The sequence below is a fragment of the Somniosus microcephalus genome, chromosome 4 (assembly GCF_052327205.1).
Source record: "Somniosus microcephalus isolate GS21.2 chromosome 4, FLI_Smic_1.0, whole genome shotgun sequence".
Classification (NCBI taxonomy): Eukaryota; Metazoa; Chordata; class Chondrichthyes; order Squaliformes; family Somniosidae; genus Somniosus; species Somniosus microcephalus.
In genome coordinates, this window is record NC_140990.1 from 55,722,922 (window position 1) to 55,746,875 (window position 23,954).

At 47.2% G+C, this 23,954-nt stretch overlaps 1 protein-coding gene and 2 pseudogenes across 2 annotated transcripts; 2 read left to right on the plus strand and 1 right to left on the minus strand.

Annotated features, from left to right (window-relative positions):
• LOC147118938 (uncharacterized) overlaps positions 1-23,954 on the plus strand; it is a 79,815-nt pseudogene that overhangs the window by 21,536 nt on the left and 34,325 nt on the right.
• Positions 4,243-15,214, minus strand: LOC147118940 (uncharacterized). Of its 2 annotated transcripts, XM_085984675.1 has the most exons (3): positions 15,157-15,214; positions 9,680-11,593; positions 4,243-4,321 (listed from the first exon to the last, which is right to left on the minus strand). In XM_085984675.1, the coding sequence occupies exon 2, from the start codon at positions 10,993-10,995 to the stop codon at positions 9,694-9,696; it is 1,302 nt and encodes a 433-aa protein (XP_085840801.1). In that variant the 5' UTR covers positions 10,996-11,593; positions 15,157-15,214; the 3' UTR covers positions 4,243-4,321; positions 9,680-9,693. The 2 variants fall into 2 exon arrangements, with proteins under 2 accessions (XP_085840801.1, XP_085840800.1); XM_085984674.1 differs by lacking the exon at positions 4,243-4,321 and having other exon boundaries at positions 9,694-11,104; positions 15,157-15,183.
• On the plus strand, positions 20,653-22,011 carry LOC147118941 (uncharacterized; annotated as a pseudogene).

Here is a 23,954-nt window from a genome sequence, read left to right on the forward strand (position 1 = left end):
CGCACCATCTCCAACATTTCTTTCCTCCACTCCCAGTTTCCCCCTCCCTCTACTTTGGTTGGGTTCAGTTCTGCACCCAATGTGTGCAGAGTGAGAATAAAATCAATGAGTCAATGATTGTCTCTCCTGGTCACTGGGACCCTGAAGCCCTGCCCACTCTCTCTTCCTGTACAAAGATGGCCACGCAGGCGCCCTGCTGCAGGTGGAACCGGTCCGTCTTTCCTCCACCAAGATGGCAGCACGTAACCCGGGCCTGTCACCAAGAAAAAGCCTCACCGCTGCCGTCCGGTGGAGCACAGACCGGGCCGCTGGATCTCATTCGGGCCTGAGGCCGTTCTCCAACTTTATAAACCCTGCGCAGTGGGCTCCTGACATCCTCCCCAGAAAACCTGAAAAAGGAATCTGGATTGTCCCCGTCACTCATTCTTAAAGGGACAGCACCCTGTGTCTGGGCAGCTGCTGTTAAAGGCAGACACAGCTTCACCCTCCTCTATTATAAATAAACAGAAAATACTCAGTAGGTCAGGCAGCATCTGTGGAGAGAGAATCAGTTAATAGATAGATCTTCCCTAACCAACTTCTTAGACTTTTTTGAAGGAGATGACGTCCCGAATTAAATGGGGCGTATCCCAAATTAAATGGTGTAGTGTACCTGGACATCCAAAAGGCCTTTGATAAAGTATTGCATGAGAGACTTCCTTACAAGGTGAAACATGCATATTGATTGATTACTGTCGAGGTGAAGCTAGGTTGCAAAGGGAGGATACTGAGTGGGTTACCCCAGGGGTCCGTGTTGGGAATCCCTCCTGGTCTTGGTCTACAAAGGTGACCTGGAATCATAATCATAATATAAAAGTTACATTTGGAGATGACACCAAGCTAGGAAAGAATGTGAATTCAGATAGGACAACTAGGATCTTACAAAGGGAGCTTTCAAAGAATGACCATTGGCAGATGAAACTCAATATATAAAAAGGCAAGATACTGCTTATTAGAGAAAAATAGAAATGGGTGGGATAGAAATTGTCAAGTGGGAAGTTGAGACAAACCTTAGGGTGTTAGTTGAGTCACCACTCATCATTCCTAAAAGGTGTGGCTCATCAATAAACAAAGGAAATAGCATGCTGGGTCATATTGTCCAATCAGTTCAGTTCAAATACCTAGAGCTAATGCCGAAGCTGCCCTGGTCACATTGCACTTGGTATGCTGCATATAGTCCTGGTCACCATGATATTATGGGAGCCATCCAGGTCTTACTGGCAATCCAGGAGAAAGCAACAAGCCCTGATCCATGGTGTTAGAGGGAAGAGTTACGATGTACAACTTGATCAGCAAGTCCTCTTCTTCAACCCCAAGAAGACAGGTCTTAGAAGCAACATTAATAGAGGAATATAAATACTTGCCTGGATAGAGAAAGTAAATCTGGAACAATACTTTCAGATACATCTGGGCAGCAGGACATGAGGGCACAGGGTTCATGGGTGTGAAGAGTAAATTTAGGATAGACGGCAGGAAATCGTTCTTTACTCAGAGGGTGATCAACAGCTGGAACGGGTTGCCAGCAGGGTGGTTTATGCCAGGACACTGGAGTAATTAAGAAACAGATGCTGTAATGGAAAGATGGTACGGTTGGTATTCTAGAAGGAGATTAAATGGGCTGAAGGGCCATCTTCATCCAAACCTATCCTGTGATCTTGTACAAACAAAATCTAGAATATTCCACCAGAAATTGTAAAAGATAAACTACTGTTTGCTTTAGATGCCAATAAGTCAGGCATCTTCTTAAAGCTGCTAATAGCCAATGTGTACCATCTGTCTAAATATAAGAACATTATAGCAAACGATTTTATGGTTTTCACAGGAAAAAAATGGATGAATTGCAGAATTCAGCCTTGAAAACTCTGGTAACATTCCCAGAATCCCATGTAGTAAAAACAGAATTTGTTTTGTTCGGTCGCCAGTAGTCAGTGGTCCTGTGGGTGTTCACTCCTCCTTCTAGCAACATTACATTTGGTTATTAGTCACCCACAGGGTCACGATATCTGTAGCCAAAATTCCCATGTCGTCACATCATTGCCAGTCACTCTCACAGCTTGCTGTTTGAAATCCTCATCACCTCGGGTTTAGTTTCCAGCCACGTTACAAGGCTGCTTATGTTGTGTCAGCGAACATGAAGGGTTGTATTTAGTGTTTTTAACTTTTGGTGTTAACATGATCATTGAACTGCTTTATGCACCTGTTCCTATTAAATAAGGAAGTGTGACTTTATCCACAAAATATGGTGCAGCATCACTGATTAAATTATCTGCATTGCTTTGTGGAGGAGTTCCCTTACTGTCATTGTATGTCCCAAAAGAGCAGCGAGGTTCTGCTAAAACTGTATACAACACTAGTTAGGACACAGCTAGAGTACTGAGTACAGTTCTGTTCACCACATTACATGAAGATGTGATTGCACTCGAGAGGGTACAGAGGAGATTCACGAGGATGTTGCCAGGACTGGGGAATTTTAGCTATGAGGAAATATTGGATAGGCTGGGGTTGTTTTCTTTGGAACAGAGGCCGAAGGGTGACTTAATTGAAGTGTTTAAAATTATGAGGGGTCTAGATAGAGTGAATAGGAAGGAACTATTCCCCTTCGCAGAGAGGTCAATAACCAGGGAGTGGGAGGAATCGACCAACATCCACTATAAACCCACTAACTCCCACAGCTACCTGGACTACACTTCCTCCCACCCCGCTTCTTGTAAGGACTCTGTTCCATTCTCCCAGTTTCTCTGTCTCTGCCGCATCTGTTCTGACGATGCCACCTTCCATACTAGTGCTTCCGGTATGTCTTCCTTTTTCCTCAACCGAGGATTCCCCTCTACCGTGGTTGACTCGGCCCTCGACCGTGTCCGTTCCATTTCCCGCACTTCTGCTCTCACCCCTTCCCCTCCCTCCCAGAACCACGATTGGGTACCCCTTGTCCTCACCTTTCACCCCACCAGCCTCCACATTCAACAGATCATCCTCCGCCATTTCTGCCACCTCCAGCGTGATCCCACCACCAAACACATCTTCCTCTCCACCCCCTTTCAGCATTCCGAAGGGACTGCTCCCTCCCCGACACCCTGGTTCACTCCTCTATCACCCCTTCGCCTGGCACCTTCCCGTGCAAGCGTAGGAGATGCAACACATGCCCTTTTACCTGCTCCCTTCCAACTGTCCAGGGTCCCAAACACTCCTTCCAGGTGAAACAGTGATTTACTTGTACTTCTTGCAATTTAATATACTGTATTCACTGCTCACGATGTGGTCTCCTCTACATTGGGGAGACCAAACACAGATTGGGTGACCGCTTTGCGGAACACCTCCGTACAGTCCGTAAGGGTGACCCCGAGCTTCCGGTCGCCTGTCACTTTAATTCTCCGCTCCACTCCCACTCTGACCTCTCCGTCCTCGGCCTCCTGCACTGTTCCAACGAAGCTCAAGGTAAACTCGAGGATCAGCACCTCATCTTTCGATTAGACACTTTACAGGCTGCCGGACTCAACATCGAATTCAACAATTTCAGACTATAACCTTGGCTCCTGTATTGCTTTATATATTTTTTTTTGTTTTGTTTTCTCACATGGTAGCTGTTAAGGATGATGCCATCATCATTCACACCTCATCTAGAGCCATCTTTTGTTTCTTAACTTGTCCCATTACCTCTCCTTTTGCCTCGCACCATCATCCCTTTTGTCAGTCAATCTCTCCTGCCTTCCATCCTATCACAGACCTTCCCTTTGTTCTTCCATCCTATCAGACCTTCCCTTTGTTCTTCCATCCTATCACAGACCTTCCCTTTGTTCTTCCATCCTATCAGACCTTCCCTTTGTTCTTCCATCCTATCACAGACCTTCCCTTTGTTCTTTCCTCCTATCACAGACCTTCCCTTTGTTCTTCCATCCTATCACAGACCTTCCCTTTGTTCTTCCATCCTATCACAGACCTTCCCTTTGTTCTTCCATCCTATCACAGACCTTCCCTTTGTTCTTCCATCCTATCACAGACCTTCCCTTTGTTCTTCCATCCTATCACAGACCTTCCCTTTGTTCTTTCCTCCCCCCTCCCTACCCCTGCTTAAAAATCTCTTTACTAACCGTTTCCAGTTCTGATGAAGGGTCTCCGACTCGAAACGTTAACTCTGTTTCTCTCTCCTCGATATATTTTCTGTTGTTATTTCAGATTTCCAGCATCCGCAATATTTTGCTATTGTATTAGTCCTAATATCTCGCCTACATCCATTACAATTTTTGAAGTGTTAGATTGTACTTGGAAGGAGTTGAGTTTGAATCTGACAAGAAAAAGAAAAAGGAAAATGCTAGAGTCCATTATAAAGGATGTAATAGCAGAGCACTTGGGAAACAGTGACAGGATCGGACAAAGTCAACATGGATTTACGAAAGGTAAATCGTGCTTGACTAATCTACTGGAGTTTTTTGAGGATGTAACTGGTAGAATAGATAAGGGAGAACCAGTGGATGTGGTGTATTTGGACTTTCAGAAAGCTTTCGATAAGGTCCTGCATAAGAGACTAGTGTGCAAAGTTAAGGCACATGGGATTGGAGGCAAGGTACTGACTTGGATAGAGAACTGGTTGGCAGACAGAAAGCAAAGAGTCGGAATTAACGGATCGTTCTCCGAGTGGCAGGCAGTGACTAGTGGGGTACCGCAGGGATCGGTCCTTGGACCCCAGCTATTCGCAATATTTATTAATGATCTAGACAAGGGAACTAGATGTAATATCTCAAAATTTGCAGACGACACAAAGCTGGGTGGGAGAGTATGCTTTAAGGAGGATGCCCTGAAAATCCAGTATGATCTGGACAGGTTGGGTGATTGGGCGGAAGCATGGCAGATGCAATATAATGTGGATAAATGCGAGGTTATCCACTTTGGTGGTAAAAACAGGAAGGCAGATTATTATCTGATTGGCAATAGATTGGGAGAAGGGGAAGTGCAATGAGACCTGGGTGTCCTTGTGCACCAGTCGCTGAAGGTAAGCATGCAGGTGCAGCAGGCGGTTAAGAAGGCAAATGGTATGTTGGCCTTCGTAGCGAGAGGGTTCGAGTACAGGAACAAGGATGTCTTGCTGCAGTTGTACAAGGCCTTGGTGAGACCACACCTAGGGTATTGTATGCAGTTTTGGTCGCCCTATCTGAGGAAGGATGTTCTTGCCATGTAGGGGGTGCAGCGAAGATTCACCAGGCTGATACCTGGGATGGCAGGAATGACGTATGAGGAGAGATTGGGTCGATTGGGCTTGTACTCGCTGGAGTTTAGAAGAATGAGAGGGGATATCATTGAAACATATAAAATTCTGTCAGGACTAGACAGATTAGATGCAGGAAGGATGTTCCCGATGGCCGGGGAGTCCAGAACCAGGGGTCACAGCCTAAGGATAAGGGGTAAGCCATTTAGGACTGAGATGAGGAGGAATTTCTTCACCCAGAGAGTGGAGGCCAGTTCATTAAATATATTCAAGAAGGAGTTGGATATATTTCTTAAGGCTAAAGGGATCAAAGGATATGGAGAGAAAGCAGGGACAGGGTACTGAATTTGGATGATCAGCCATGATCTCGTTGAATGGGGGAGCAGGCTCGAGGGGCCGAATGGCCTACTCCTGCTCCTATCTTCTATGTTTCTAGTGAAGACAAATGTAGGTCCCTTACAGTCAGAAACGGGAGAATTTATAATGGGGAACAAGGAAATGGCGATGCAATTAAACAAATACTTTGGTTCTGTCTTCACGGAAGAGGACACAAATAACTTCCCAGAAATGCTAGGGAACCAAGGGTCTAGTGAGAAGGATGAATTAAAGGAAATTAGTATTAGTAAAAAAAATAGTGCTGGAGCAATTAATGGGACTGAAAGCTGATAAATCCCCAGGGTCTGATAATCTGCATCCCAGAGTACTAAAAGAGGTAGCCATTGAAATAGTGGATGCATTGGTTGTCATCTTCCAAAATTCTATAGATTATGGAACAGTTCCTGCAGATTGGAGGGTGGCAAATGTAACCCCACTATTTAAAAAAGGAGGGAGAGAGAAAACAGGGAACTACAGACCGGTTAGCCTAACATCAGTAGTAGGGAAAACGCTCGAGTCTATTATAAAGGATGTGATAACAGGACACTTCGAAAATATTAACGGGTTTAGACAAAGTCAACATAGATTTATGAAAGAGAAATCGTGTTTGACAAACTCGAAGGGCCGAATGGCCTACTCCTGCTCCTATTTTTCTATGTATCTAATTCTGAAATTGGGAGCTGTTAATGATTTTTGTTTTTCACATAACTATATAGTGATGTGATTAGTCAAAGCAAATTAAAAGATGGCGCTGCTATTTACTGAACACAACTGAATAATTCCACAAGGATGCTATCGCAGTCTTCCTCGGTATTAACTACACCCCCCAATTTCGTGGCATCTGCAAATTTTGAAATTATACTTCTGATTCCCAAGTCCAAATCGTTCATGTAAATGTTCATAGACCAGTTAGCCTAACATCTGTCATTGGGAAAATGCTGGAGTCCTTCATTAAGGAAGCAGTAGCAGGGCATTTGGAAAATCATAATGGAGTCAAGCAGAGTCAGCATGATTTTATGAAAGGGAAATCATGTTTAACAAATTTGCTGGAGTTCTTTGAGGATGTAACGAGCAGAGTGGATAAGGGTGAGCCAGTAGATTTAGTGTATTTGGATTTCCAGAAGACATTCGATAAGGTGCCACATAAAAGGTTACTGCATAAGATAAGAGCTCACGGAGTTGGGGGTAATATATTAGCATGGATGGAGAATTGGCTAACAGAAAGCAGAGAATCGGGATAAATGGGTCATTTTCTGGTTGGCAAACGGTAACTAGTGGGGTGCCACAGGGATCAGTGCTGGGGCCTCAACTATTTACTATCCACATTAATGACTTGGATGAAGGGACCGAGTGTAATGTAGCCAAGTTTACAGATGATACAAAGATGGGTGGGAAAGCAAGTTGTGAAGAGGGCTCAAAGAATCTGCAAAGGGATATAGACAGGCTAAGTGAGTGGGCAAACATTTGGCAGATGGAGTATAATGTGGGAAAGTGTGAGGTTATCCACTTGGCAGGAAAAATAAAAAAGCAAATTATTATTTAAATGGGAGATTACAAAATGCTACAGTTCAGAGGGACCTGGGGGTCCGTGTATGAAACACAAAAAGTTAGCCTGCAGGTACAGCAAGTAATCAAAAAGGCAAATGGAATGTTGGCCTTTATTTCAAGGGGGTTGGAGTATAAAAGCAGGGAAGTCCTGCTACAACTGTACAGGGTATTGGTGAGACCACACCTGGAGTACTGCGTACAGTTTTGGTCTCCTTATTTAAGGAAGGATATACTTGCATTGGAGGCAGTTCAGAGACAATTCACACGGTTGATTCCTGAGATGAGGGGGTTGACTTATGAAGAAAGGTTGAGCAGGCTGGGCCTATACTCATTGGAGTTTAGACGAATGAGAGGTGATCTTATTGAAACATATAAGATACTGAGGGGGCTCGACAAGGTAGATGCAGAGAGGATGTTTCTCCTCATGGGGAAATCTAGAACTCGGGGGCACAGTTTTAGAATAAAGGGTCGTCCTTTTAGAACTGAGATGAGGAGGAATTTCTTCTCTCAGAGGGTCGTAAATCTGTGGACTCCTCTGCCCCAGAGAGCTGTGGAGGCGGAGTCATTAAATACATTTAAGGTGGAGATAGACAGATTTTTGCAAGATAAGGGAGTGATGGGTTATGGGGAGAGGGCGGGGAAGTGGCTTTGAGCCCAAGATCAGCCATGATCTTATTGAATAACGGAGCAGGCTCGAGGGGCCAAGTGGCCTATTCCTGCTCCTATTTCTTATGTTCTTATGTTGTGGGGATAACAACAGCAACTTGTATTTATATAGCGCCTTTAACGTAGTAAAATGTCCCAAGGCGCTGCACAGTAGTATAAGACAAAAAATTTGACACCGAGCCACATAAGGAGAAATTAGGGTAGGTGACCAAAAAGCTTAGTCAAAGAGGTAAGTTTTAAAGAGTGCTTTAAAGAAGGAAAGAGAGGTAGAGAGCAGAGAGGTTTAGGGAAGGAATTCCAGAGCTTAGGGTCCAGGCAACAGAAGGTACGGCCACCAATGGTGGAGCGATTATAATCAGGGATGCTCAAGAGGGCAGAATTAGAGGATATCTTGGGTGTTGTGGAGATTACAGAGATAGGAAGGGGCGAGGCCATGGAGGGATTTGAAAACAAGGATGAGAATTTTGAAATCGAGGCATTGCTTAACCAGGAGCCAATGTAGGTCAGTGAGCACAGGGGTGATGGGTGAACGGGACTTGGTGCAAGTTAGGACACAGGCAGCCGAGTTTTGGATGACCTCAAGTTTACGTAGTGTAGGACATAGGAGTGAGTTGGAATAGTCAAGTCTAGAGGTAACAAAGGCATGGATGAGGGTTTCAGCAGCGGATGAGCTGAGGCAAGGGCGGAGGTGGGCGATGTTACGGAGGTGGAAAGAGGCGGTCTTAGTTATGCCGTGGATATGTGGGCGGAAGCTCATTTCAGGGTCAAATATGACACCAAGGTTGCAAACAGTGTGGTTCAGCCTCAGACAGATGTTAGGGAGAGGGATGGAGGCTAGGGAACAGAGTTTGCGGCGGGGACGGAAAACAGTGGCTTCGGTCTTCCCAATATTTAATTGGAGTAAATTTCTGCTCATCCAGAACTGGATGTCGGACATGCAGTCTGACAATTTAGAGACCGTGAGGTCAAGAGATGTGGTAGTGAGGTCGAGCTGGGTGTCGTCAGCGTACATGTGGAAACTGACGCTGTGTTTTCGGATGATGTCGCCAAGGGGAAGCATGTAGATGAGAAATAGGAGGGGGCCGAAGATAGATCCTTGGGGGACACCAGAGGTAACAGTGCGGGAGCGGGAAGAGAATCCATTGCAGGTGATTCTCTGGCTACGATTATGGAACCAGGTGAGTGCAGTCCCACCCAGCTGGAGAAGGATGGAGTGGTCAACCGTGTCAAAGGCTGCAGACAAGCCAAGAAGGATAGTTTACCTTTGTCACAAAGAATGTCATTTGTGACTTTGATGAGAACCGTTTCAGTACTTTGGCAGAGGTGGAAACCTGATTGGAGGGATTCAAACATGGAATTGCGGGATTTGGGAAGCGACAACACGTTCAAGGATTTTGGAGAGGAAAGGGAGGTTGGAGATGGGGCGGTAGTTTGCAAGGACGGAGGAGTCAACGGTTGTTTTTTTTAGGGAGATGGGTGATGACGGCAGATTTGAGGGAGAGGGGGACAGTACCTGAGGAGAACCGTTAACAATGTCAGCTAACATGGAGCCAGAAAAAGAAGTTGGGTGGTCAGCAGTTTGGTGGGAATAGAGTCGAGGGAGCAGGAAGTGGGTCTCATCGACAAGATGAGTGCGGAGAGGTCATGAGGGGAGATCAGAGAGAAACTGGAGAAAGATGTGAGTTCAGGGCTAGGGCAGGGGGGATCCTTAGAGGAAGTTTGGCCTGGTGGGCTGGGGAAGGAAGGGAAGTGGCAGAGGCAGCTGAACGGATAGTCTCAATAAACTGGGGTGTGGGACTAAACTGGACAGCTCTCTCAAAAAACCAGCACAGACACGATTGGCCGAATCACCTCCTTCTGTGCTGTTAGATTCTATGATCAGTGTGAAGATGCTGGTGTCCCTTAAGGCTCTTAGAGCTTTTAAAGCTCTTCCCACAATCAGAACATTTAAATGGTCTCTCATCAGTGTGAACAAGCTGGTGTGACAGGAGGGTGGATGACTCAGTGAATCCCTTCCCACACACGGAGCAGGTGAACGGTCTCTCCCCAGTGTGAACTCGCTGGTGTCTCTTCAACTGCCCAGATTTTTTAAAACTCTTCCCACAGTCAGAACATTTAAACGGTGCCTCCCCAGTGTGAACAAGCTGGTGTGTCAGCAGGTTGAATGACTGTGAGCATCCCTCCCCACGCACGGAGCAAGGGGATCTTCTCTCTCCAGTGTGAGCTGGCTGGTGTCGCTTCAGCTCCTGGGATCTGTTAAAGCTCTTCCCACAGTCAGAACATTTAAACAGTCTCTCGTCGGTGTGAACAAGCTGGTGTGTCTGCAGGTGGGGTGCCTGAGTGAATCCCTTCCCACACATAGAGCAGATGAACGGCCTCTCCCCAGTGTGAACCCGCTCGTGTGCCAAAAGGTTGGATGACCAAGCAAATCCCTTCCCACACACGGAGCAGGTGAACGGTCTCTCTCCAGTGTGAACTCGCTGGTGTCGCTTCAGCTCATTGAAGCTTTTAAAGCTCTTCCCACAGTCAGAACATTTAAAGGCTCTCTCATCAGTGTGAACAAGCTGGTGTGTCAGCAGGGTGGATGACAGAGTGAATCCCTTCCCACACACGGAGCAGGTGAACGGCCTCTCCCCAGTGTGAACTCGCTGGTGTGTGGTCAGAAACCCGGAGCTTTTAAAGCTCTTCCCACAGTCAGAACATGTAAATGGCCTCTCATCAGTGTGAACAAGCTGGTGTTGCTTCAGATCTCCGGAGCATTTAAATCTCTTTCCACAGTCAGAACAGGTAAACGGCCTCTCATCAGTATGAACAAGCTGGTGTTGATTCAGATCCCCGGAACATTTAAAGCACTTCCCACAGTCAGAACAGTTAAATGGTCTCTCCCCAGTGTGAACTCGCTGGTGTCTCAGCAGGTGGGATGGATAAACAAATCCCTTTCCACACACGGAGCAGGTGAACGGACTGTCCCTGGTGTGAGTGCGCCGTTGAACTTCCAATGCAGATGGGGAACTGAATCTCTTCCCGCCGTCCCCACCTTTACTCGGTTTCTCCCCAGTGTGACGGTGCACGTGTTTCGCCAGGTCAGACGATCGGCTGAATTCGCGTCCACACACCGAACACGAGTGCAGTTTGTCATCGCTGCGATCGCTGCTTTCTCCTTCCATGTGCAAAGGCCGATGATAGTCAGGTCCTGATGAATCGAGCGACTCTATCAGATCTTGACGTGATGTTTGATCTGAGCTTCCCGCCTGTAACTGCTCCACTTCTATAACCCTGTAAAACGAGTTTAGAAAGGGGTAAGACAATGTTGTCTCATGTTCCCCTTACCCAGCCCAGGGAGAGTGAAGCTGATTTTCAGGCCCCAGCTGCTGCACAGGTTGGTTGAAAGGATTAGCGGTAATGGCAGCTGTAATACCCACAAGCCCCCGCGCTCCAGAAAGCGCACTGTTGACTCTGAGTCCCGCCCATGTGGTCATTGCCCCCGCGCTCTCCCTCCTGCTCCACAATCGCCCGTCCCGATCGGTCCGCAACGCGTATGGTCAGCACACAAAACTCCGCGGTAGGAACATCGGGCGCGCATGCGGAGCTGCAACATCTGGTACGCGTGCATGGCTCAGGTGGGGGCGAGTCGGTGTTTCGCCTCAGCCACCAGGGAGGTGCGCATGCGCAGGACGACCCAACATTCTTCCTCTCGGCAATCACTCCCTCGTTTCTTTAATAAAAACAGAAAATGCTGGAAATCCTCAGCAGGTCAGGCAGCATCTGTGGAGACAGAAACAGAGTTATCGTTTCAGGTCGATAACCTTTCATCAGAACTGCTTGTTCTTTAGTGTCAGCTGTGACTCAGTTGGTAGCACTCTCGCCTCTGAGTCAGAAAGTTGTGGGTTCAAGTCCCAGCCCAGAGACTTGAGCACAAAAATCTAGGCTGACACTCCAGTGCAGTGCTGAGGGAGTGCGGCACTGTCAGAGGTGCCGATTTTTGGAGCAGACGTTAAACCGAGGCCCCGTCTGCTCTCTCAGGTGGATGTCAAAGATCCCATGGCACTATTTCAAAGAAGAAAAGCAAAGCATGAAAAAATATTGGTAAGTAAAATCAAGGAAAACCCAAAGATGTTTTATAAATACATTAAGAGCAAGAGGATAACTAAAGTAAGAGTGGAGCCTATTAGGGACTATAAAGGTAACCTGTGTGTGGAAGCGGAAGACATGGGTATGGTTCTTAATGAATACTTTGCGTCTGTTTTCACAGAAGAGAGGGACGATGCAGACATTGCAATCGGGAGGAAGAGTGTGAAATATTAGATGAAATAAACATAGTGAAAGAGGAAATATTAAGGGGTTTAGCATCTCTGAAAGTGGATAAATCCCCAGGCCCGGATGAAATGTATCCCAGACTGTTAAGAGAAGTAAGAGAGGAAATAGCAGAGACTCTGAACATCATTTTCCGATCCTCTCTGGCTACAGGTGTGGTGCCAGAGGACCGGAGAACTGCTAACGTGGGACCGTTGTTTAAAAAGGGAGAAAGGGATAGACTGAGTAATTACAGGCCAGTCAGCCTAACCTCGGTGGTGGGAAAGTTATTGGGAAAAGTTCTGAGGGACAGGATAAATCTTCATTTAGAAAGACACTGATTAATCAGGGACAGTCAGCATGGATTTTTTTTTAATTCGTTTTTTTATGGGATCTGGGCGTCGCTGGATGGCCCAGCATTTATTGCCCATCCCTAGTTGCCCTTGAGAAGGCGGTGGTGGGTCACCTTCTTGAACCGCTGCAGTCCGTGTGCTGAAGGTACTCCCACAGTGCTGTTAGGGAGGGAGTTCCAGGATTTTGACCCAGCGATGATGAAGGATCGGCAATATACTTCTAAGTCAGGATGATGTGTGTGACTTGGAGGGAAACGTGGAGGTGGTGGTGTTCCCATGCGCCTGCTGCCCTTGTTCTTCTAGGTGGAAGAGGTCGCAGGTTTGGGAGGTGCTGCCGAAGAAGCCTTGGCGAGTTGCTGCAGTGCATCTTGTAGATGGTACACACTGCAGCCACGGTACACCAGTGGTTGAGGGAGTGAATGTTTAAGATGGTGGATGGGGTGCCAATCATACGAGCTGCTTTGTCCTGGATGGTGTCGAGCTTCTTGAGTGTTGTTGGAGCTGCACTCATCCAGGCAAGTGGAGAGTATTCCATTACACTCCTTACTTGTGCCTTGTAGATGGTGGAAAGGCTTTGGGGAGTCAGGAGGTGAGACACTCCCCACAGAATACCCTGCCTCTGACCTGCTCTTGTTGCCACAGTATTTATATGGCTGGTCCAGTTAAGTTTCTGGTCAATGGTGACCCCCAGGATGTTGATAGTGGGGGATTCGGCGATGGTAATGCCATTCAATGTCAAGGGGAGGTGGTTAGACTCTCGCTTGTTGGAGATATTCATTGCCTGGCACTTCTGTGTCGCGAATGTTACCTGCCACTTATCAGCCCAAGCCTGAACGTCGTCCAGGTCTTGTTGCATACGGGCATTGTTAAGGGAAGGTCGTGTCTGACTAACTTGATTGAATTTTATGAGGAGGTAACAAGGAGGGTCGATGAGGGGAGTGCGTTTGATGTAGTCTATATTGATTTTAGCAAGGCTTTTGATACTGGTCACGAAAGTAAAAGCCCATGGGATCCAAGGCAAAGTGTCAAGTTGGATCCAAAATTGGCTCAGAGGCAGGAAACAAAGGGTAATGGTCGAAGGGTGTTTATGTGACTGGAAACTGTTTCCAATGGGGTTCCACAGGGCTCAGTACTGGGTCCTTTGCTTTTTGTGTTATATATCAATGATTGGGACTTGAATGTAGGAAGTATGATTAAGAAGTTTGCAGATGATAAAAAAATTGGCCATGTGGTTAATAATGAAGAAGGAAGCTGCAGACTGCAGGAAGATATCAATGGACTGGTCAGGTGGGCAGACAAGTGACAAATGGAATTCAATCTGGAGAAGTGTGAGGTAATGCATTTGGGGAGGTCTAACAAGGCAAGGGAATACACTATAAATGGTAGGACTCTGAGAAGTGCAGAAGATCAGAGGGACCTTGGAGTGCATGTCCACAGATCCCTGAAGGTAGCAGGACAGGTAGATAAGGTGGTTAAGAAGTCATATGGGATACTTGCCTTAATTAGCGAAGGAATGGAATGTAAGAGCAGGGAGGTTATGCTTGAAATGTATAAAACACTTGTTAGGCCGCAGCCAGAGCACTGTGTGCAGTTCTGGTCACCACATTACAGGAAAGATGTGATTGCACTGGAGAGGGTGTAGAGGAGATTTACGAGGATGTTGCCTGGGCTGGAGAATTTTAGCTATGAGGAAAGATTGGATAGGCTGGGTTTGTTTTCTTTGGAACAGAGGAGGCTGAGGAGAGACTTTATTGAGGTGTATAAAATTATAAGGGGTCTAGATAGAGTCAATAGGAAGGACCTATTTCCCTTAGCAGAGGGGCCAATAACTAGGGGGCACAGATTTAAAGTAATTGGTCAGAAGTTTAGAGGGGATTTGAGGAGAAATCTTTTCACTCAGAGGGTGGTGGGGTCTGGAACTCACTGCCTGAAAGGGTGGTGGAGGCAGAAACTCTCATCACATTTAAAAAGTACTTGGAAGGCTACAGGCCAAGTGCTGGTCAGTGGGATTAGGGTGGAAAGCTCGGCAAGATGGGCCAAATGGCCTCCTTATGTGCTGTAAATTTATTTTATTCATGAAGAGCGGGGGAGTTATTCCCCGGTGTCCTGATCAATGTTTATCCCTCAATCAACATAACAAAAAAAATTATCTGGTCATTATCATATTGCTGTTTGTGGGAGCTTGCTGTGCGCTATTTGGTTGCCGTGTTTCCTACATTACAGCAGTGACTACACTTCAAAAAGTACTTCATTAGCTGTAACGCGCTTTGGGACATCCGGTGGTGGTGAAAGGCGCTACATAAATGTAAGTCTTTCTTTCTTCACTGGTCTCACCAGCGACCTCTTCTGGCTGATGGTTGATTGACAGTCCAGAGTCAGCGCATGCGCACACGGAGCGGCGGTTTGGGCCGAGTCCGACACAGCGACCCCTCCCGGTCACCAAGGGTAATAACCGCGCATGCCCAGAGGACACCAACCCCCCTCCCCCACTCGGAGCTGCGCCTGCGCACTCGGATCCTGTCGGACGGAGTCGGCGCGGGGCATTCCGGGGAAAGGCCTTGGTGTCGGTTAGAGTCGCGATCGGTGACGCAAAGTGAGTTTTCTCCGCTCCGATTGGGTGGAGAATCGCGCGGGGTGGGGGGGAGGGGTGGATCGGGAGAGAATAAAGAGAAATAGAAAAACCTGAGAGTCCGCGAGGCCCCGGACCGAACGACGTCAGTTGGACAGTGCACGTGATCTCCTCCGGGACACGTGACCGGGCCCACGGCCTGATTGACGGGAGCTTCCGACCAATAGGGAGCGAGCGGGGCGGGGCTGGAGGAGCGAGCCGGCGGCGGGTCCTCCAACCAATCGGGGAGCTCGAGGGGCGGGACTAGCGCCGGCTGATTGTCTGATCCGCAGGGCAGCGAGTTTCTCCAGTCCCTTGTTCAGGGCCCGGGGCCAGGGGAGGCTGTGGGCCTTTATTCCCCTTATTGGACACCAGGCTCTTTGTCTCACAACACACTGGCTCAGGTTTTAATACAGACTTTTTAAATTCATCAATAAAGGCAGATAAAACCCGTGCTTCTGTAGAACAAACTTTCTAATATTTTATAGAATCATAGAATGGTTACAGCACAAAAGGAGGCCATTCGGCCCATCGAGCCCATGCCGGCTCTCTGCAAGATCACTTCAGCGAGTCCCACTCCCCGCCCTTTCCCCGTAACCCTGCACATTTCTTTACTTCAGGTACTTAGCCAATTCCCTTTTGAAAGCCGTGATTTGAGGCAGTGCTTTTCAGATCCGAACCACTCGCGTGAAAAAGTTCTCCCTCATGTTGCCTTTGGTTCTTCTGCCAATCACCTTAAATCTGTGTCCTCTGGTTCTCGACCCTTCCGCCAATGGGAACAGTTTCTCTCTATCTACTCTGTCCAGAACCCTCATGATTTTGAACACCTCTATTAAATCTCCTCCCAACCTTCTCTGCTCTAAGGAGAACAACCCCAGCTTCTCCAGTCTATCCACGTAACTGAAGTCCCTCATCTCTTATCCCTGGAACCATTCTTGTAAATCTTTTCTGCACCCTCTCTAAGGCCTTCACATCCTTCCTAAAGTGCGGTGCCCAGAATTGGACACAATACTCCAGTTGGGGCCGAACCAGTGTTTTATAAAGGTTCATCATAACCTCCTTGCTTTTGGACTCTATGCCTCTATTTATAAAGCCCAGGATCCCGTATGCTTTTTTAACCACTTTCTCAACCTGCCCTGCCACCTTCAACGATTTGTGCACACATACCCCCAGGTCTCTCTGTTCATGCACCCACTTTAGGATTGTACCCTTTAGTTTATATTACCTCTCCTCGTTCTTCCTACCAAAATGTACCACTTCGCACTTTTCTGCATTAAATTTTATCTGCCACATGTCCGCCCATTCCACCAGCCTGTCTATGTCCTCTTGAATTCTATCACTATCCTCCTCACTGTTCACTATACTTCCAAGTTTTGTATCATGTGCAAATTTTGAAATCGTGCCCTGTGCACCCAAGTCTAAGTCATTAATATATATCAAGTAAAGCAGTGATCCTAGTACCGACCCCTGGGGAACACCACTGTGTACCTTCCTCGAGTCCGAAAAACAACCGTTCACCACTACTCTCTGTTTTCTGTCACTTAGCCAATTTCGTATCCATTTATCCTTTTATTCCATGGGCTTCAACTTTGCTGGCAAGCCTATTATGTGGCACTTTGTCAAACGCCTTTTGGAAATCTATGTACATCATGTCAACCGCATTGTCCTCATCAACCCTCTCTGTTACCTCAATCAGAATCAGAGCGGTTTCTGGGGCGCAGGGAATTGTGGGTGCGGCGGCCGCCATTAGTCAGCGGCTGTGGGGAAGAGTTCTATTGCAGACTGACGGAAGGTAGGTCCCTGGCCGCCTGTGTAGGTCTTTTTGTTGCTTCAGTTTGAGCTGGATTGGAGATGGAGGAGAAGCTGCTGGGTTTAACCCCAGTACTTCTGAGCCCAGGAGGACCCAACTGTTATGTATTGTGTGTTCTCCTCCCACCTGTGGTGGCGCTGTCACAGGAGATAAATGGTTGGGTGTTCTCGGTTAAGTTTAGCTCTCTTTGTTTGGAACTTTCCAGAACTTCCTTTCCTTCCAATAAAGCACTTCATGTTTGAATCTCTGAGTTCTGAGTCCTAAATTGTGTCTAGGTAGAAAGGTACCGACACAACAAGTGGCGACGAGGATGGGATCCCTTTTCCAGCCATAGCTTCCTTCTCCTTTAGTTAATTTGACCACAACTTCCTCATTGTGCAAGTCATCATTCCCTAATAAAACCTCTGAATGACACAGATATAGAAACTCCTACTTCTTTTACGCCTGAGCACTTAGGATATTCAATCCATACTCTGGCCAGAGGTATATATACTGTCGCCAAAAAACACGAATGCAGCGAATCCTCCACTGTAAACTAAATGTACTGGTGTCAAATTACATCCTGTAGCTGATGCTCCTTTTCTTTAGCCTTGAACCTGCACCAATGCTTTTTTTTCCTCCTTGTGTTTTCAGATTTCTTCTTTCTCCTTGTGTTTGAGCTGCTTCTCTGCAGCCTCCAGTTTCAGCACCTTTGATATAAACAGTATGTTCATTTCCTTCTCGGGCAATCAGGGTAATTCTAGCTCTTTGCTACAGTCCTTATGAGCTTTTGTAGACATTTTCAATACTGGTGTTTGCTTCTACTTGTTAATCTAAACTACCAAAGAAGTTTATTCAATTAGAATCATGTTGTGTCATCATTCCGCCACCTCTGAGGGAACCTATACTGCAACAACTTCATACAGGCCACAGTGGGATGGTTCGGATGAAGGAAATGGCAAGAAGCTACTTCTGGTGGCCAGGTCTCGATGGGAATATTGAGGAGAAAGCCAAAACATGTTCCCCATGTCAAAGGGTCCGGAATGTTCCACAGCTGGCAACCCTACACCCCTGGGATTGGCCTGCAGAAGTGTGGCAGCGAGTACATGTGGACTTCGCCGGTCCTTTCGAAGAGAAGATGTTTATGGTGGTTGTAGATGCTTGTAGCAAGTGGCCGGAGGTCGCTGTGATGAGGTCTACCACGGCAGAGAAAACAATTGAGAAACTTGGTGAGATGTTCAGCCGTTATGGCTCACCGGAACAACTCGTAAGTGACAACGGTGCACAATTTGTATCACAGGAGTTTGCAACCTTCCTGCATGTGAATGGTGTCCAACACATCAGGTCTGCGCCCTATCATCCCTCTACTAATGGCCAGGCAGAAAAGTTCGTGCAAACTTTGAAGCACGCCTTGAAGGCATCGCAAGGTCAGGGCTCAATCCACCAACGTCTGAACAGCTTCCTGTTGTCCTACAGGAACGAGCCGCATGCCACAACCAAAACTTCCCCCGCTTCGCTCATGATGAAGAGGCAGTTGCGGACAAGTTTTGACTTACTCAAACCTCCAAGGGCAGAACAGGTTGTCCATTGTCAACAACAAGCTCAAGTTGAAAAGAGAGAGAAAAGAGCCAAGGAGAGACGGTTTCATCCGGGAGAGCACGTCCTAGCTCGAAACTACAACACTGGACCGAAATGGGTTCCTGCTACGGTGATTGCGCAGATGGGCCCTGTGTCTTACATGGCTGAGACTGCTGAGGACATCGTCTGGAGAAGACACACAGATCAACTGTTGCTAGGAGCAGAGACAGCCACAGAGGCTCCAACGGCTGGTTGGCCTGAACTGTTTCCGGATGATACCGCAAACCAGCATCCTTTGCCACAGTGCTCTTCTCCAACACAGGAAGTCAAAGAGACTGTTCCACCTGTGCAAACTCCTGACTTTCAACTGACACAGGCACCTTCTCCATCTAGGCCTGTGTCAATGCCTACTGCTGTGGAAGCAAGCAATGACCGCCGGTATCCTGACAGGGAGCGGCGGCCTCCAAGACGCTTGGATGTGTAGGCTTAGTGACTTACCCACAAAACTGGGGCAGAATAAACCCCAGGGTAAAGTCAGGGTTTGAGGCAGTCTACCTCTACCCTAGGTTAGTTGAATGCATTGAAAGTAACTTATCTGTTGAGGAATAATGTGGACTTTCCATTTAAGAGGGGAGGAAATGTTATGTATTGTGTGTTCTCCTCCCACCTGTGGTGGCGCTGTCACAGGAGATAAATGGTTGGGTGTTCTCGGTTAAGTTTAGCTCTCTTTGTTTGGAACTTTCCAGAACTTCCTTTCCTTCCAATAAAGCACTTCGTGTTTGAATTTCTGAGTTCTGAGTCCTAAATTGTGTCTAGGTAGAAAGGTACCGACACAACACCAACAATTTCCAATGTGGGACTGTCAAGGGAGGTGGATTCTGGGGGAGATTCTGTACAGGCATTTAATCCCGTTTACATCTACAGATTTGTTTTAATTCATTCTTGGGATATGGGCGTCACTCGCAAGAGCAGCAAATATTGCCCATCCCCAGTTGCCCGTTCAGAAGGGGGTGGTGAGCCTTCCTCTTGAACCGCTGCAGTCCGTGTGGTGAAGGTACTCCCACAATGTTGTTAGCTAAGGAGTTCCAGGATTTTGACTCAGCAACGATATGTCTAAGTCAGGATGGTGTGTGACATGGAGGGGAACTTGGAGATGATGGTGCTCCCATGCAACAGCTGCCCTTGTCCTTCTAGGTGGTGGAGGTTGCACTCTCAGCGGGGAAATCAGCGCCTTGGATAGAGCGGTTTCTGGGGCGCGGGGAATTGTGGGTGCTGCGGCCGCCATTAGTCAGTGGCTGTGGGGAAGAGTTTTATTGCAGGCTGACGGAAGGTAGGTCCCTGGCCGCCTGTGTAGGTCTTTTTGTTCCTTCAGTTTGAGCTGGAGTGGAGATGGAGGAGAAGCTGCTGGGTTTAACACCCAGTACTTCTGAGCCCAGGAGGACCCAACAATTTCCAATCTGAGACTGTCAAGGGAGGTGGATTCTGGGGGAGATTAGGTTGTTAAACAGACACTGTTCACACAGTGTAAAAGAGTATTGTTTTAGGAACAAGTATTTCTGTAAAGGCTTTTAATCTGTTTTACATACAGATTTTAAAAATTAATTCTTGGGATATGGGCATCACTAGCAAGGCCAGCATATGTTGCCAATCCCCAGTGTCCTGTTGAGAAGGTGATGGTGGGCCTTCTTCTTGAACCGCTGCAGTCCGTGTGGTGAAGATACTCCCACAATGCCAGGTGTTACCAGATTTTGACTCAGCAACGAACGGTGATATTTGTCCAAGTCAGGATGGTGAGTGACTTGGAGGGGAACTTGGTGGTGATTGTGTTCCCATGTACCTGCTTCCCTTGTCCTTCTATGAGCTGGAGGTCGCAGGTTTGGGAGCTTTTGTCAAAGTTGTTGTCGAGCTGCAGATGTATAAAGTCTCTCCTTTGACCCCTCCCACTCCCACATCTCTCTCTCTCTCCTCCCATAGAGGCCAGAGTCATGTGTAGGCCCAGACCAGGTGGCAGGTTCCCTTCCCTGAAGGACATCAGTGAACCAGTTGGGATTTTACGACAATCTGGCAGCTTTCATGGTCACTTTTTTCTGGTGCCGACCCCATAAACGACCAGATTCATTGAGCTCAATGTCACAACCTGCCTTTGTGTTTTTGTGTGTTCTCTCTCACACTCCCTTTTTCCTGTTTTAAATTCATTTTACAGGGTATTAGAAGGGGAGGATTTGAAGACGGGAAACTCAAACAAAACATCACATCAAGATCTGACAGAGCCACTTGATTCATTGGGACCTGAATATCATCAGCCTTTGAACATGGAAACAAAAAGCACTGTTCACAGCGGGGAGAAACCGTACACGTGTTCTCAATGTGGATGAGGCTTCAGTCGATCATCTGGCCTGTCGAGACACAAGCGCAGTCACACCGGGGAGAAACCGTGTAAATGTGGAGACTGTGGGAAGGGATTCAGTTACCCGTTTGAGCTGGAAATTCATCGACGCAGTCACACCGGGGAGACACTGTTCACCTGCCCCGAGTGTGGGAAGGGATGCACTCATTCCTCTGCCCTGCTGAAACACCGGCGAGTTCACACTGACAAGAGACCTTTTAAATGCCCGGACTGCGGGAAGTGCAATAAAAGCTCCGGGGAACTGACATGCCATCAACGTGTTCAGACTGATGAGAAACCATTCAGGTGCTCTCACTGTGGGACTGGGTTCAGGCGATCATCTGACCTCACTGTACACCAGCGCACCCACACTGGGGAGAGGATGTTCACCTGATCCCTGTGTGGGAAGGGATTCACTCAGTCATCCCAGCTTGCTAAACACCAGCTTGTTTACACTGATGAGAGACCTTTTAAATGTTCTGACTGTGAGAAGAGCTTTAAAAGCAAAAAGGATCTGCTGACACACCTGCGAGTTCACACTGGGGAGAGGCCGTTCACCTGCTCCATGTGTGGGAATGGATTCGCCCATTCATCCCAACTACTGAAACACCAGCATGTTCACACTGGGGAGAGGCCATTCACCTGCTCTGCGTGTGGGAAGAGATTCACTGATTCATCCAACCTGCTGAGACACCAGTGAGTTCACATGTGACTGCAGAGGTTGGATTCTGCTGTTATTGCTGCTGTTAATCATATTCAGGACTGAACCGTGTTCATTCTGACAGTTGCGGTTTGTTTCTGCTGATGTTAATAACCCTATAACTGGGCTGGAATTTAATATTCTGGAGACATTAAGCTGAGGCCCGTCTGCGCTCTCAGGTGGATGTAAAATATCCCATGGCACTATTTCGAAGAAGAGCAGGGGAGTTATCCCCGGTGTCCTGGTCAATATTTATCCTTCAATCAACATAACAAAAAAAATAAGATTACCTGGTCATTATCATGTTGCTGTTTGTGGGAGTTTGTTGTATGCAAATTGGCTGCCACATTACAACAGTGACTCCACTTCAAAAGTACTTCATTGCCTGTAAGTGCTTTGGGATGTCCTGAGGCCGTGAAAGGTGCTATAGAAATGGAAGTCTTTCTTTAATAAATGTCAAATAATCAGCTTTGTTTAAAACACATTGTTGTAGATTTTCTTCTTTCCCACCTGAATGTTTAGCATCACCTGGCTGGAGCTCAGAAAGGACAATCTGGGGGAGGATCGTACGGCGGGAACAGAACTTCAGCCTGGACACAGTCCTTCAGGGCCACACTGAGAGGGGCAAACGGCACTTTGGTCTTTCTTGTCTCTCTGCACTGACAGCAAAGTCACCGTGCGGGTTAATCTTGAGGCCTGTAAGAAATGTGTCCCAGCCGCTCTCTTCCATGGTTCAGAGCTCCTCGGCATGGAACAGAAGGCCCCTTTACAAGAGTCAGGAAGAACAACGGTGAATGCTGGAAACATGCTGTCAAATCAGAGATTGGTGTAAAACTGCGATCTGCTCCTGACTGAAAGTGACACGGCAGGTTTAAGTTTCTAGTCTAAAAATCACAGGTAATTATTCCACGAAGATTTAACATGATTGTGTGACAGTCCTAAGTCTACCATTTTAAGGCAGGCATTAACCCATTTAAAATAAACCTGTTTAAAATAAATTAACCAAAGCCTACATTAAAATAGCAGACGGAGGAGTTCACAGGAGCCTGTTAACTGCTGGTACAATTATACAACAGACATTTGATTTCCAGATAAAGAGATTGGTATCACTGACTGTGGGGTTGGTTTATATCAGACAGGAGAAGATTGGTGTCAGTGATTGTGGGGTTGGTTTATATCAGACAGGAGGAGATTGGTGTCAGTGACTGTGGGGTTGGTTTATATCAGACAGGAGGAGATTGGTGTCAGTGACTGTGGGGTTGGTTTATATCAGACAGGAGGAGATTGGTGTCAGTGACTGTGGGGCTGGTTTATATCAGACAGGAGGAGATTGGTGTCAGTGACTGGGGCTGGTTTATATCAGACAGGAGGAGATTGGTGTCTGTGACTGTGGGGCTGGTTTATATCAGACAGGAGGAGATTGGTGTTAGTGACTGGGGCTGGTTTATATCAGACAGGAGGAGATTGGTGTCTGTGACTGTGGGGCTGGTTTATATCAGACAGGAGGAGATTGGTGTTAGTGACTGGGGCTGGTTTATATCAGACAGGAGGAGATTGGTGTCAGTGACTGTGGGGTTGGTTTATATCAGACAGGAGGAGATTGGTGTCAGTGACTGTGGGGTTAAGAACATAAGAAATGGGAGCAAGGGTGGGCCATCGGGCCCCTCAAGCCTTCAATAAGATCATGGCTGATCATCGACCTCAACTCGTGCTTGACTAATCTACTGGAATTTTTTGAGGATGCAACTGGTAGAATAGATAAGGGAGAACCAGTGGATGTGGTGTATTTGGACTCTCAGAAAGCTTTCGATAAGGTCCCGCATAAGAGATTAGCGTGTAAAGTTAAGGCACATGGGATTGGGGGCCAGGTACTGACTTGGACAGAGAACTGGTTGGCAGACAGGAAGTAAAGAGTTGGAATAAACGGGTCTTTTTCCGAGTGGCAGGCAGTGACTAGTGGGGTACCGCAGGGATTGGTCCTAGGACCCCAGCTAGTCACAATACATATTAATGATCTAGATGAGGGAACTAGATGTAATATCTCCAAGTTTGCAGATGACACAAAGCTGGGTGGGCGTGTGTGCTGTGAGGAGGATGCCGAGAAACTCCAGTACGATTTGGACAGGTTGGGTGATTGGGCAGATGCATGGCAGATGCAGTATAATGTGGATAAATGTAAGGTTATCCGCTTTGGTGGCAAAAGCAGGAAGGCAGATTATTATCTGAACTGCAATAGATTGGGAGAAGGGAAAGTGCAATGAGACCTGGGTGTTCTTGTGCACCAGTCGCTGAAGGTAAACATGCAGGTGCAGCAGGCAGTTAAGAAGGCAAGTGGTATGTTGGCCTTCGTAGCGAGTGGGTTCGAGTACAGGAACAAGGATGTCTTGCTGCAGTTGTACAGGGCCTTGGTGAGACGACA

Excerpts from the sequence above, each read along its gene's own strand:
- LOC147118940 (XM_085984675.1), bottom strand. The coding sequence starts at position 10,995 with ATGGAAGGAGAAAGCAGCGATCGCAGCGATGACAAACTGCACTCGTGT.